This window comes from Sminthopsis crassicaudata, chromosome 2 (genome assembly GCF_048593235.1).
Source record: "Sminthopsis crassicaudata isolate SCR6 chromosome 2, ASM4859323v1, whole genome shotgun sequence".
NCBI classification, from domain to species: domain Eukaryota; kingdom Metazoa; phylum Chordata; class Mammalia; order Dasyuromorphia; family Dasyuridae; genus Sminthopsis; species Sminthopsis crassicaudata.
In genome coordinates this window covers 494,261,257-494,276,920 of record NC_133618.1, presented here as the reverse complement: position 1 = coordinate 494,276,920, position 15,664 = coordinate 494,261,257, and the positions used below count along the sequence as shown (strand labels likewise).

The following is a 15,664-nucleotide window of genomic DNA, read 5'->3' as shown; positions in this document are numbered from 1 at the left end:
ATGCGCCTACTCATCTTATCCTCCAAAATCTTTGCTGATTCTTGGGGGAAAAGGCTTTTTATTTTCTGTTCATACTAAGGAAACACCCAAGAAGACCAGGATGAAATCTTGCAAGGAATAAGCCTCCCACCTCTCCATCCCATGATATCTTCCTAGGTTAATTAACATCCCAAATTGGTAAAAGGCTTAAAAGCTGCCATGTGCTAGCCAGGTCTTTGAACAGGTCAAATTTTAGTCTACTTTCCAGTCTGGCAAACAGAATCTCAGGCTAGAAGTCCATCCATTACTGTAGAGTCCCATTTCTGATAGAAATGACTGCTGTTAGTTTATAGTTAGGACATCACTCTGGATCTCATGGGTTAGCTGGGTCTGGAGGTCACTCAATTTTTTCTTCAAACCAGACAAAGCAGAGAGGACAATGGTTTCAGGGCGAAGAGAGCCACAGGATTCCACGTTGTAGTAGAACCTGGAATGGGGACCAAAGGAAAGGCAGGCATTTGTAAAGATTTAAGATCTCGACTTTGGGACTTATCTCCCACCCTACTCTCTACCAGCTAACTCTTATAGTCAGGGGTCAATCCTCCATATGAAGGAGGATTCCATATGAAATAACATCAGAAAAAGAAAATCTCTAGTTATTTTTAAAACTTAAAAATCAAAGAGCATTTCCTATTATTCATCAGTGTGGACTGAAAAACCTCAAAACAAATACATGCCATTTAAAACTTTTGAAGGGGAAAGGATCAAAAGCTTTTTACCTTCTAAATCTTGTTTAAGAAAGTAACTCATTGGGAACATGAATTAAGACACCTGGGAAGCAAGGGGCCATAATGCCCCAAATCTGCAAGAGTTCTAATTAACGGTAATTCAGCTGAAACTTCCTACAGATTTAGGTTTGGGTCACGAGATGTTAACAAAATGAAAGATTTTTCTCTTTTAGCGCTTATTTATGCCATGCAAAACTCTATCGCTACTGCTACTACAGAAGCCACCAAAATGCAAGGTAATTGAGATTGGTCAATATTGTTAGAAATAAATCAATAGATCTTACCTCTCTGGTTTGCCATTGGGATCATAGGGAGCCTGGGCTTCATCCTCATCAATCTCAGAATATTCACTCTTTGGCCTAAGATAATCAAAGACAATAACAATTCAAAATTCATTTAAATGCTTTATGGGACAACTATTGAATATGCAAAACGCAGGGCCAAAGGGACATTCTTCACAAATCCCAATGTTTAATACAGATTCTTTCCTTTGAGCCTAAATTATGTTAACTTGCTGAACAAGTTTATTCTGTGTGGTATAGTAAACAGGCTTTACTTACAAACTAATGTGGAATTCAAGGGCACTAGGACCCCTTTACAACATTATTAAGCCCTCAAAGAGTTTTTGTTTGTTTTGATCTATCAATATTTACTGTATTATAAATTAAAATGTCATGGTGTTATGAAAATAGGTTGATTTTGCAGACCTCCTAAAAGGGTCTTGGAGATTCCCAGGATCTTTGGATCATGTTTTGAGGGATTGCTGAAGCAAACAAACATACACACCTACAAAATACACAGAATGGCTTGGAAATATGACAAGTGGAAACTAGAAGACCCTAAGTGAGCCTTTTTGGTTGTTATATCTGACATCTAAATAGGAAGTGAGCCAAGAAGGATCAGAATAGATCTCAGAGTCCATATGCCCTTTTCCTTGTAAACATTTCACTTGTACTGAGAAGCAGAACATACCACTCTTCAGGCTTTGGGTAGACTGTATGCCTCAAGGCATTATCTGGGTCATACTCAAAGGCCACTCCAGCTGTAGGGTTCCATTTGGCGTGTTCCTTGCCAATGCCCTTTTTAGCATAAGCACGTAGTCTCAGCTCCTGGCCTTTCCGGAGTTTGACAATAAGGATGTCTAAAAAGACAAGAAAGGCAATTGGAGATAGTCTTCCAGATGTTGGATCAGATTTGTAGCATAAGGACCCTAAAAAGCTGAAAGCAAGTTTACCCTGAAAGCAGGCAATAAGAAGTTCTATTTGTTCTCTTTACATTTACCATCCTAAGATATGGCAAGAACAGGTATTTGAACTCTTATACAAGTCACTTACCATCCTGTTCCACATAATCATTGGGGTCATTGTCTCTACTCCGGGATGTCACCTGAAAGGAACCCAAGGCAGAGGTTTGCTGCTCGTCTCTTATTTCGGGCTTATTAAATGAGGTAAAGATGACTACAGAAAGCTAAGCCAAGGGTGTTATCAAAAGAAAAGCTAGAGGGATGCACCCATGGTTAGTGGCCTGTTATAACAATCCTAGTCTAAATTTGCTGGCAAGGGCTCTCCTTGGTCAGGCATGGTGCACTCAGACCAAGAATTAGTACTTATATAATCTCTGCCTGGCAATAAAAAGGGTCTGTGGTCAGAAACTCAGTTATTGTCTAGATGAAAATGTAATGCTTGGAATTCCAATGTTATAAGGAATGAAGAATTATCACAACTTCTGAGTAGGAGCTTATATGGTAGAAGAAGTCTTTGTTAGGGAGGAGGCTACTGGATACTGACCGGAATGACGCGGGGGGTATTAGAAATGAGATCTCGAGACGTGACATGGCGAGTCTGGTCTTCATTGCAACGGACATCGAGCGTAAACTCTACTGAGCACTCAGGACAAAATTCTTCACATGTACAGTCCTAGGAGAGGACAAAAAATAGAAATAAGTGGAGCAAAAGAGCTAAGTCTGGATTATGCATTCTATATCCAACATTAATTCCCTTAATTTTCTAAATTCATAAAATAGTATATTTATAGAATCTCAAAGACATTTTTGTGGACAGCATCAATCAGATGTTATTCTCTTGGGCTGATAGTCTATGACTTAAAAAATGATATATAGGAAAGACAATTCTTCCCCCTCGATACTACCACGATCCCACTCCTTTATTCCACAAGAATAGGCATCATCATAAATATACAAGAAGCTCTGCCTATATCCCAAGACAGAATTCTAAATGTTTATTTTCCCATAAAAACAATGTTATAAATGGGAACTAGGTCCCATGGTACTATTTCATTGCTGTTATATGCTCAAAAGGCTTTTCTAGGCTGGCCTGCATATCCAACCATCATTTATTTACACACTATTGGAAAAGTTAATTCTATTTTCTAACCAAATAATTTATCACAACCTATATATAAATTGCAGCCAATCTCTTAAGTCCAACAGGCAGTTGCTAAATACAGAAAATCTACATTGGAAAATTTTATTAAGAGTTTTGACCTACAAAGGATATGAACAGACAATTCTCAGAGGAAGAAATTGAAACTATTTCCACTCATATGAAAGAGTGTTCCAAATCACTACTGATCAGAGAAATGCAAATTAAGACCACTCTGAGATACCACTACACCCCTGTCAAATTGGCTAAGATGACAGGAACAAATAATGATAAATGTTGGAGGGGATGTGGGGAAACTGGGACACTAATACATTGTTGGTGGAGTTGTGAAAGAATCCAGCCATTCTGGAGAGCAATCTGGAATTATGCCCAAAAAGTTATCAAACTGTGCATACCCTTTGACCCAGCAGCGTTACTACTGGGATTATATCCCAAAGAAATACTAAAGAGCGGAAAGAGACCTGTATGTGCCAAAATGTTTGTGGCAGCTCTTTTTGTTGTAGCTAGAAACTGGAAGATGAATGGATGTCCATCAGTTGGAGAATGGTTGGGTAAATTGTGGTATATGAAAGTTATGGAATATTATTGTTCTGTAAGAAATGACCAGCAGGAGGAATATAGAGAGGCCTGGAGAGACTTAAATCAACTGATGCTGAGTGAAATGAGCAGAACCAGAAGATCACTATACACTGCAACAACAATACTGTATGAGGATGTATTCTGATGGAAGTGGATATCTTCAACATAAAGAAAAACCAACTCACTTCCAGTTGATCAATGATGGACAGAGGTAGCTACACCCAGAGAAGAAACACTGGGAAGTGAATGTAAATTGTTAGCACTAATATCTGTCTGCCCAGGTTGCATGTACCTTCGGAATCTAATGTTTATTGTGCAACAAGAAAATGATATTCACACACATGTATTGTACCTAGACTATATTGTAACACATGTAAAATGTATGGGATTGCCTGTCATCGGGGGGAGGGAATAGAGGGAGGGGGGGGTAATTTGGAAAAATGAATACAAGGGATAATATTATAAAAAATATATATATAATAAAAAAATTAAAAAAAAAAAAAAAAAAAAAAAAAAAAAAAAGAGTTTTGACCTAAACATAGATATATATGCTACTCCCCATTGGTAACTTTCACATTTTATTTAACCTGAAAATCAAGGTTAACAGGATGCTCCAGAAGAAAAGTTTTTAAAATCAGTACTGGTATAGAGGAGTATTATATTTATGTGAGCATAACTTCTCTGTCAAAACTGTTTTCCCTCACTCTGTCCCGTGCCCATTCCTTTATCATTAGACAGATGTCTTCCCATATATACAGCCAACTTCAGAAACACAAACATATCTCTTCCTAAAAGGATAAACAAGGCAAGATGTTACTACCAGTTCCCTTTTCACATCCATTTTGGAATTAAAGAATATAAAGTGATTGAGGGGAGATGGGCTTAGCAGAATGAAAAAGATAGAGAATTACTAAAAATGTAAAAGTGGACAACTGAATGCAATCTACCAGCTTGAAAGTATGTCATCCAGGAAAATAACTCTTGGTAATCAGACTGAATAGGTCATAATCTTACCCTGGAGTACTGCAGCTTGTCTACAATGTCATCACTTGTAAGAGGGATTAATCCTAAAAAAACAAAGCAGTGTTTCAAGTCAAAAACTTCAAAAGTCAGATAGCTTGCCCTCCTATCTTCTAAAACTGGCAGCTCTTCTTCCCAACTCTTGGTGAACTTAATTAACACTTACCAAGTCTGTGGGCAATGAACTCATCATGCAGCACTGAAGAGTTGGCATCAATTTGGACCCAGTCTATGGCTAAAGACAAAAAGCAAAAAGAAATGCAATTGAGTCACAAGGGTCACACTGAAGGGCCAGGCAATAAAGCTAGTGATCCTTCAAGGAGGAAAATCAAAGTTTGCTCATTATATCAATATACACCACACTGTCATTTGCAAGTTAGGGAGCACTGAAATGAACTGGAAGCTGCCTTTTTTTCAAAGATCTCCATAATCTATCCTCAAGCTATGCAAAAAGGTTATTCAAACTTCTCAAATGGGCTCTTTACACTAGCTAGATCTTCCTCCTGTGACTTTTATAATTCATACTTGATGTCTTTATTTTGCTCATATTAAAAGATCCAGCTGGCTACCTTATTGCCATCCCTTCTCCTTCTCTCACATTCCTCATCCAGAGTGAAAAACCTTCGACTAACCGCTCCTAACAATATGCACGGTGAAATAAGACAAACACGCTCCCCCTTTCTGTGCATCAGCTCTGGTATGTTTTAGCGTGATCGGTCCAAGGCCTGCTCACTCCTAGTTTCACACACACTAACTTCACAGAAATGGGTGTGTAAGCATATGTATTTTTCCTTCCTTCTCCTGCTGGCCCGCGCTCCAGGCGCTGGCTGCGCCTTTCGTTCTGGGGAGGTGAGAAGGGAGCCGCAGTCCCCGGTAAGTGCCTGAGGCGGCTGTTGGCGGAGGAGAAAGCATACACACACCACGCCGAGGAAAGGGGCTCAGACGAGAGGGGAGGGGGATCTGAGGCCACGGAGAAGCCAGCTGACAGGCGACGCCGTGCCCAAGCAGGCAGGAGAAGGCAGGGAGAGAAGGACGAGGTGAAGGAGCTAGTTCCCCAGCCCCCACCACTTCCGAGACCGTGTGACTCCCATTTCCCCGCTCTGTGCCTCAGGTTACACAGCTGCAAAACAGGAGTCTGGTATTAAGCCACCGCTACCCAGGTTACCACCGCGAACGCGCTCGGCAGCCGCTAAAACCTTAGGGAGACGCGGGAATTATAGTTAAACGAGCGCGGGGCTGTCGCGTTACCATGGCAGAGCGCCGGGAGGCTTACCTATGATGGGCACCTCGGCGATGAAGACTCTGCGGATAGAATTGGCCACTCTGAGGGGAGGAGGGGACAAGAGGTTAATGAGAGAAGGGCCCAAGCGCTCCCCCCGCCCCCGGGCTCCTAACCGAAGCCCTTCCCCGGAGGTCTCAAAGCACGGAAGAAGCCCCCACGCTCTCCTGGGCCCCCACGCTGCTAGCCCCTTACGCCAGGTCCGTATTCTCGATGATGAACTTGACGTTCTCGTCTGTGAGCTCGGTGATCCGCACCGTGGGCTGGTTGGCGTAAGGCATTGCGACCCAAAAAGGTCCCCGGCCTCCACGTTTGGCTCCGACTCCGGCGCTCACTTAAACATCTGAGCGCCGCCATTGACGTCACCGGATGCCAGCTAGAGCGACTCCGCTCCATCTTCCCTCGCGCCCCACGGTGAGCCCAGAGCGCCCCCTCCTTCTGGGAGGAGTAAATACAGAGGACGCAGACAATGGGACTGAAAGGTCCAACCACCCAGCTGGGAAGTCTCTGGAGGAACTTTAGCCGTTTAGTCCAACTGCCTCGTTTCATAGACAGGGAAACTGAATCGCTGGGAAGGGCAAAGCCGCGCAACCAGTAAGCGGCAGCTAGAACTTAAGCCCGAATGGCCTTGCCACGGACGTGATGTGGTTCCGTGGGCCGCCGACGTCGGGGCTTCCGCTGAACAGCGTCAGTGGCCTTAGACCTTGTGGCCTCGGAGCCTGCCTGGGGGCACCCCCACCTGAGAAGGGCGCGCGGATTCCGACCGGGCCACTCCGATTCACGGCCGGCGGAGGATCCGGTGGGTGCCCGCTCCCGGCTTCTCGGAGTACGCCTCGGGATAGAGAGGCCTCCATGCAGCCATTGGCGTTCGGACTGTTCCCGGGCCTTCGCGTTCCAGCCCCAGCCTCCCCAGCTTGGGCTTGGGCTTCGAAGGCTCGGAGTGAACGTAAAGTTGCTTCTGTGCAGCCCGGAGACTCCGAGGCCCCTCTCAGGCCGAGTCTTGTGCACAGGCACACGAGGCCACCTCCTGTCCCGGTCCTTACCTCGGCTGTTGCCTCAGACAGACACCCGGGCTTAGCTTTAAAAGGCCGAGGCACTGCACCTCTCCGCATCGCTCCCCGTATCCTGACCCGAGCCTTGCCTCACTGCCTGGAGGAAAGCGTGAGGCCGGCACTGTGCCTCACTTTAATCCAAGTCGCTCACAAGTCTTGATTGACACGCTCCTGGTCCTCTTCAAGGACAGATGGACCACCACAACTACCCAAAAGCATAAATGTGATCAGATGCCTTTCCTGCTAAACCTGCTCTATCTAGGATCAGAACCAGAGCCCCAGGGCGTTAGTGCGCTGAGACCTCCTGCGGCGAGCGAGTGGCAAAGAGCAGGAATTCCGCCTGTTTAGGATCCAGCCATTATTATTTAAAGGCCTTTTACAGCCTGGCTTCACCTGTTCTTACAGACTTATTATACATTACTCTTTCTGCTGGTATTCCGTGACCTAGCTAGGCTGGCCTTGGAACCCTTCCTATGTGATATTTCCATTTCTTTCTCTTTGCAGGATGCCCTCCACGTCTGAAATGCTTGGAACTCACCACTTCTACCCCTCAGAATATCTAGCTTCCCTCAAAAGTCAAATGCCATGATAAATGCAGAAATATGTATAGAAGAATTGCACATGTTTAAAATACATTGGAGTACATGCTGCATAGGGGAGGGAGTGGGAGTAAGGGAGACAAATTTGGAACACAAGAATGTGCAAGGATGAGGGTTGAAAATTATCTTTGCATGTATTTTGAAAATAAAAAGCTATTAAAAATTTTAATGTTACCTTTTTCATGAGGGTCCCATTCCAGAGATAGTAAGTGGCAGTTAGGATTTGAAGTCAACTCTTTTTTTTTTTTTTTTTAAGCTTTTTACTTTCAAAACAAATGCACTGATAATTGTCAACACTAACCCTTGCATAGCCTTGTATTCCATATTTTCCCCTCCTCCCCATCCCCACCCCTAGATGGTAAGCAATCCAATATATGTTAAACATGTTAAAATGTTAAATCCAATATGTGTAAACATTTATACAATTCTCTTGCTGCACAAGAAAAATCAGATCCAAAAGGAAAGTAAATGAGCAAGAAAACAGAATGGAAAGGAGCAACAACAAAAAGAGTGAGAATGTTATGTTGTGATGCACTCAGTTCCCACAGTCCCTCTCTCTGGGTGTAGGTGGCTCTCTTCATCACTGAACAGTTGGACCTGGTTTGAATCATCTCATTGTTGAAGAGAGTCATGTCCATCAGAATTGATCATCGTATAATCTTGTTACCTTGTATAATAATCTCCTGGTTCTGCTCATTTCACTCAGCATCAGTTCATGTAGGTCTCTCCAGGCCTTTCTGAAATCAGCCTGTTGGTCATTTCTTACAGAACAATAATATTCCATAATATTCATATACCACCATTTATTCAGCCATTCTCCAATTGATGAGCATCAGTTTCCAGTTTCTTGCCACTATGAAAAGAGCTACCACAAACATTTTTCTTTTCTTTCTTTTTTAAAAATATTTTAATAGTTTTCACAAACATTCTTGCACATACAGGTCCCTTTCCCTTCTTTAGTATTTCCTTGGGATATAAGCCCAGTAGTAACACTGCTGGGTCAAAGGGTATGCACAGTTTGACAACTTTTTGAGCATAATTCCAGATTGCTCTCCAGAATGGTTGGATTCTTTCACAACTCCACCAACAATGAATCAGTGTCCCAGTTTTCACACATCCCCTCCAACATTCATCATTGTTTAGTGGTATCTCAGACTTGTCTTAATTTGTATTTCTCTGATCAATAGTGATTTAGAGCACCTTCTCATATGATTAGAAATGGTTTTAATTTCTTCATCTGAAAATTGTCCTCATATCCTTTGACCATTTATTAATTGGAGAATGGCTTGAATTTTTATAAATTTGAGTCAATTCTCTATATTTAGAAATGAGGCTTTTATCAGAATCCTTAAATGTAAAAATGATTTTGCTATTTATGTGAAGCCAAGTCTTTTAAACTAGAAATCCAATACTCTTTCCAATGCACCATGCTACTTTCTTTACATGTATACATCTTTACTAATAGATTATATATCTCCATTGCTGAACACAGTGCCTGGCACAATCAATAGCATTTAAGTACCTACTAGGTGCCACACACTATGCTAGGAAAACAAAAAAGAGCAGAACACAGCCCCTGTTCAGAGTTCACAGTCTAATTGGGAAGAAATGGGGAGAGAATAGTATGGGATAGAATGTAAACAGTGCAAGTAGTGGGGTTTGCCTTGGCAAGGAGGACCACTTCATGTGAAACGGGTGAAAGAAAAAATAGTAGCAGAAGGCATTTGAATGATGTGAAATAAGGAAATCTTTGAGAATGGTCTCAAATTTTTTCAGTGAAATGTGAAGTTCTGAAATGAGAGAGAGAGGGAAGGAGTTTATGGATAAAAGTTTGGAAAAGCCACTGTGGAAATAGCAGAGTGATGCAAGATATATTGGGTGTATTCTCAAAGGTAAGATTTTAAGATTAATGAGGACTGGGAAAGCGAAGAGAAAGAACCTAAGGCTGGATGTTTAGACCTGGGAGTAATCTACTCATAGGGATAATTGGAATCTTTGAGAAATGATAGGTCACCAAAGTTATATAAAAGAAACATGGTATAATGGCAAGACCATTAGTGTTTATAATTCTGACTGCTATTGACTAGCTGTGTGACTTTAGAAGTCTCCCTTCTCTGAGACTTAGTATTGTAAGAGCAAAAAGTGAGACTTAAGACTTCACAGAAACTAGGTGGAAGTGAGGAAGGAAAGTGTATCAGGCATGGGGAACAGTGAAAATGCTCAGAATCAGGAGATAGTATCTTGTTTGAAGAACAAGGAGACCAGTATCACTAAATTATAGTGCACATAGAGGTAAATAAAGTGTAAGAATGTAGGAAAGGTAGGAAGGATCTAAGTAGAGGATTTTATTTGAAACTGGAAGCAGAAGGGAATCACTGGAGTTTATTAAATAGTAAAATGATATGGTCAAACCTGTGTTTTAACAAAGTCAATACAATTCCAATAGACTTGGAATGGAAATCAGTAAATGCATTTAGAGAGTGAGCTATGGAGATTGAATATGAATTGAAGCATAGTATTTTTACCCTTTTTGTTTGCTTTTTCTTGTGTTTTTTTTCCCTTTTGGTCTGATTTTATTATTATAGCTTTTTATTGACAAAACATATGCATGGGTAATTTTTCAACATTGACCCTTGCAAAAACTTCTGTTCCAATTTTTCCCCTCCCCTCCACCTCCTCCTCTAGATGGCAGGTAGTCCCATACATGTTAAATATGTTAAAGACAATATATGTATACATACATACATACATATATATATATATATATATATATATATATATATATATATATATATATATATATATATATATAGTTGTCTTGCTACACAAGAAAAATTGGATTTAGAAAGAAGATAAAAATAACCTGGGAAGAAAAACAAAAATGCAAGCAAACAATAACAGAAAGAGTGTAAATGCTTTGCAGTGGTTCACACTCAATTTTCCAGTGTTCTTTCGCTGGGAGTAGCTGATTCTGTTCATTACTAATCAATTGGAACTGATTTGAATCCTCTCATTGTTGAAGATATCCACATCCATCAGAATTGATCCTCATATAGTATTGTTGTTGAAGTGTATAATGATTTCCTAGTTCTGCTCATTTCACTTAGCACCAGTTCATGTAAGTCTCTCCAAGCCTCTCTGTATTCATCCTGCTGGTCATTTCTTACAGAACAATAATAAGATTCCATAACATTCATATACCACAACTTACCTAGCCATTCTCCAGTTGATGGGTATCCATTCAATTTCCAGTTTCTAGCCACTACAAGGAGGGCTACCACAAACATTTTTGCACATGTGGGTCCCTTTCCCTTAAAGATTTATTTGGGATATAAGTCCAGTAGTAACACTGCTGGATCAAAGGGTATGCAGTTTGATAACTTTTTGAGTATAGTTCCAAATTGCTCTCCAGAATAGTTGGATTCATTCATGAGTATATTTCCATATGTTCCACCAACAATGCATCAGTGTCCCAGTTTCCCCACATCTCCTCCAGCATTCAGCATTATCTTTTCCTGTCATCCTAGCCAATCTGACAGGTGTGTAGTGGTATCTCAGAGTTGTCTTAATTTGCATTTTTCTGATAATGATTTGGAACACCTTTTCATATGGATAGAAATCATTTCAATTTCTTCATCTGAAAATCGTTCATATCCTTTGACCATTTATCAATTGGAGAATGGCTTGATTTCTTACAAATTATAAATGCGTATGTTTTGTCAATAAAAAGCTATAATTAAAAAAAAAAAAACAGACCAAAAGGGGAAAAAACACAATTCTCTATATATTTCGGAAATGAGGCTTTTATCAGAACCTTTAACTATAAAAATGTTTTCTCAATTTATTGCTTCCCTTCTGATCTTGTCTGCATTAGTTTAGTTTGTATAAAAGTTTTTTAACTTGATATAATCAAAATTATTTTTATGATCAATAATGATCTCTCGTTCTTCTTTGGTCACAAATTCCTTCCTCCTCCACAGGTCTGAGAGGCAAACTATTCTATGTTCTAATTTATTTATATCATTCTTTATGCCTAGATCATGAGCCCATTTTGATCTTATCTTGGTGTATGGTGTTAAATGTAGGTCAATGCCTAGTTTCTGCCATACTAATTTCCAATTTTCCCAGAAATTTTTGTCCATAGTGCATTCTTATCCTAAAAGTTAGGATCTTTGGGTTTGTCAAACACTAGATTGCTGTAGTTATTGACAATTTTGTCCTGTGATCCTAACCTATTCCACTGATCAACTATTCCATTTCTTAGCCAATACCAAATGGTTTTGGTGATCGCTACTTTATAGTTTTAGATCAGGTACAGCTAGGCTACTTTCATTTGATTTTTTTTTATTTATTAGTTCCCTTGAAATTCTTGACCTTTTGTTTTTCCAGATGAATTGTTATTTTTTCTAGGTCATTAAAATAGTTTCTTGGGAGTCTGATTGGTATAGCACTAAATAAATAGATCAGTTTAGGTAGTATTGTGATTTTATATACCTATCCAAGAGCACTTACTTAATATTTTTCCAATTGTTTAGATCTGACTTTGTGTGGAAAGTGTTTTGTAATTTTGCTCATATAGTTCTTGTTGGTCTGAAGGAAAATTTGGAACACAAAATATTACAAAAATTAATGTTGGAAACTAATTTATGTTTATTTGAAAAAAAATACTGTTGAGAAAATGAAAAATATAAAATATATATATATATGTAAGAATATAAGAAGAAAAATATTGGAGGTGAGAAAGTAAAGATATTGGATACTAAACATTTCTTATTTAAGATGTCTAATAGACAGTTGGAAATGAAACTGGAGAGGATAGGGCTAAACAATTAGATTTGAGTGTCATCTGCATAGGGATAATTGAAACAAACCATGACAGTTAATGAAATCAAGTGGAATAGTAAAGGAGAGCTCTATGAAACACCTTTAGTGATGGTGACCTGAAAGATCCAGGAAAGACTGAGGATAGGTAAGAGAACCATGAAAACCCAGGAGATTAGGAGTCTGCAGAGAAATGAAGCACAGAGAACTGAAAAAAGGCCATTAGAATCAGCATTTTAGAAGTCACTGGTAATCTTGAAGAAATTAGTTTTTAGTTGAATGAATAAGTAGAAAGCCAGGCGATAAGGAATAGAAACACCTGTTATAGATGGCCTTTTCAAGGACTTTAGACACAGAGATAGGATGACTGCCATCAAATGAGTTTTGAGAATGGAGATTTGGGCATATTTGTAGGCAAAAGGGGAGCAGTCAGTAGAAAGGGAACAATTGAATGTTAGTAAAAATAAGTATAATAGAGAATGCAAAATGCTAGAGAAAATGGGATAGAATGTGGTCATTGCTGTCTGTAGTGGGGTTTGCCTTGACAAGGAGGACTACTTCATGTGAAACAGAGTTAATGGCAAAAGGCATTTGAATGTCAAATAAGGAAGAGAAGGGGGAGTTCTTTGAGAATGGCTTCAATTTTTTCAGTGATCTATGAAGCAAAGTTGTGAAATGAGAGAGTAGGGTTTGTAGAAAGACAAAAATGGAAAAGCCACCATGTAGAGTTGAGTAGTGAATAGTGGAAGATGTAAAAGGATTATCACGATGCTCTAAGGACGTTTTGAATATGTAACATAAACTTGTAATGGTTTCATGATATTCTCCAGCATGTTTGTTTAACATGTGAATAAGAGCAAAAGCAGTGGATGGTAGAAATAATTCAAGGATAAGGTATGATAGGGGAAATGGATGAGAGGATAAGGGTGCAAGTGACTTGAGAGGACAGCATAGAATTGAATTGATTCACCAAGGAGTCCAGGCAAAAGAGTACATCAAGTGTGGGGGGTCATGACTTGAGAAAGAAGTAAACAATAGAGGATTGGAGGTCACTATGAGAATAAAAAAATTAGATTGGAATTGCAAGACAGAATGACAACAAATTATGACCATATAAAGGAATTTTATTTAATTTGTGAACATGGATGTGGAACCATCTTTGTATAGCTGAGGGGAGAGGAATTAGGTGCTTAATGATGTTTTTTATTGATATTTACTTGGCAAAATTCCCTTATTTTCCTCAAATTATTATCCAGCCTTTTCTGTAAAACCATTGGTGATGGACTCATAATCTTTCATAGTAGCCCATCCAATTTCTAAACAGCTTTAATTTTTGTTTGTCCTTATACTCCACTAATATCTGCCTCTTTAACTTTCATTCAGTGTCCTCCTAGTTCTCTCTAGGATTCACCAGCAGAGAAGAGATCCTTGACCAGTTAGTTCTACAGCTCAATTCAAATGTCATTTCCTCTTAGAAGCCTTCTGATTCTTCCAGTCTTGGCAATCTTTTGAGGGGCACTAGCTTGCCTTTCTAATGAATTCAATCTCCATTATTCTGTGTTATATTATATGCTATATTTAAATATATATAAATGTTATATTATTACATATATGAATCTTACTGCACAGCTAAGTTGTGACCTTCATATAGGAAAGGATCAGGTCTTATCCAAGGTATGGTATTTGATTTAAGAACCATGAAGCTGGGTTCCCACAGACGACTGCACTACCAAACATGTATTACTTGATCTGTTGATCAATCCCTCCAAGTTACTGGGAGCTCTAAAATGTCCCACAAGCAGAAAGAACTTTCTTCCTGTACATTCTTTTGTCACAAACCTGATTTTATTGTTTCAACCAACAATTTCATATTTTTTGTTGTTTATGCCACACACAAGGCCCCAGGGTGGGTCCATGTGGTTCATTTACATACAATATAGTCTTTTTTTTTTTTTTCCTTTTGCTGAGGCAATTGGGATTAAGTGACTTGCCCAGGGTCTCACAGCAAGGAAGTGTTAAGTGTCTGAGATCACATTTGAACTCAGGTCCTCCTGACTTCAGAGGTAGTGCTCTATCCACTGCACCCCCTAGCTGCCCCTTATACAATATAGTCTTATTCTGTTTGTTCTTAAACTTAAATGCTGGGGAAGGTAGTGCTGTCAATAACGAGTCCAGAAGAGCATTAGAGATAATGTCCATAGATACAGAGGTAGTAAACATAAGAAGTTGGTTTTTCTGACTTCCAAATTCAACACTGTACACGATACCACACTAAAAGGACAATTAAAGAGAATATAGTTTTATATATTGGTTCATTAAGCTTTCAGTGTTGAAAGGAACCTTAAAAATCATCTATTCCAACCCCCTCACTTTATAGACACAGCAGGCCCAAAGTAGGAAAGTAACTTGTCTAATGTCACACAGTTTGAGACTGAGGTATCATAAATCACATAGATAGGATTGTCCAGTTGACAGTTGAAAATATGAATTTGGAGTTAACAACCTAGTCATTATTCTCAAAATCAATAATTGGGAGTGGATTAGTTTGCTGACAGATTCCTGAGATAAAAAAGAACCTTGGTGAATGTTCACATGTAGAAGATAGAAGGAAGAGATAAGGGAGAGGAAGAAAATAAATTAGTAGGGAAAGGGAAACCAGTAAAACAAATTAGTAGGGAAAGAGAAACCAGTTTAGTGCATGTTATGGAAGAGTTATGATGGGAATTTTAAGATGACAGTGGTATTATATATCACCAGAGTCTTATATTGCAAAAACAAAAGTAAATGAGTATTGAAAAAAGTCACTAAATATGGTGATTATCATTAATAAGAGCTGACATGTTATGGTTACAATGTGTGTTACATGAATTATCTCATTTGATCCTTAATAATCCCATTCAGAAAGCTAGGAAATTTATCATCTCCATTTTAGAAATGAGGTTCAGTGAGCAAGTAGAGAAGCGAGAGTTAAAATCCACATCTTCTCACTCTGAGAACAGTCCTCTTTGCATTATATCCTGTTGCCTCTTCTGTGAAGACTTCTTTCTGACCTTAAAGAAAACTGTTTCAATAATGAAGGAAACCACACTATAAAAAAGTTAATGAGAGGCAAGAACGGAGAAATAATGAATGTAGAATATTCATT

The 15,664-nt window shown here is 39.3% G+C and overlaps 1 protein-coding gene across 1 annotated transcript; it reads right to left on the bottom strand.

Annotated features, from left to right (window-relative positions):
- Positions 1-10: 10 nt before the first annotated feature.
- On the bottom strand, positions 11-6,413 carry POLR2C (RNA polymerase II subunit C). The gene is made up of 9 exons (XM_074293532.1): positions 6,243-6,413; positions 6,042-6,091; positions 4,935-5,003; positions 4,763-4,815; positions 2,555-2,683; positions 2,102-2,153; positions 1,740-1,908; positions 1,052-1,126; positions 11-466 (listed from the first exon to the last, which is right to left on the bottom strand). The coding sequence occupies exons 1-9, from the start codon at positions 6,326-6,328 to the stop codon at positions 322-324; spliced, it is 828 nt and encodes a 275-aa protein (XP_074149633.1). The 5' UTR covers positions 6,329-6,413; the 3' UTR covers positions 11-321.
- Positions 6,414-15,664: the final 9,251 nt, after the last annotated feature.

What these genes read in the sequence shown, in the direction of transcription:
- POLR2C (XM_074293532.1), bottom strand. Translation starts at nt 6,328, where the DNA reads ATGCCTTACGCCAACCAGCCCACGGTGCGGATCACCGAGCTCACAGAC. An exon ending in CGCCGAGGTGCCCATCATAG is followed by an intron (nt 5,004 to 6,041) that starts GTAAGCCTCCCG and finishes TTTTGTCTTTAG; the next exon opens with CCATAGACTGGGTCCAAATT. An exon ending in ATACCCCCCGCGTCATTCCG is followed by an intron (nt 2,154 to 2,554) that starts GTCAGTATCCAG and finishes GGTTCCTTTCAG; the next exon opens with GTGACATCCCGGAGTAGAGA.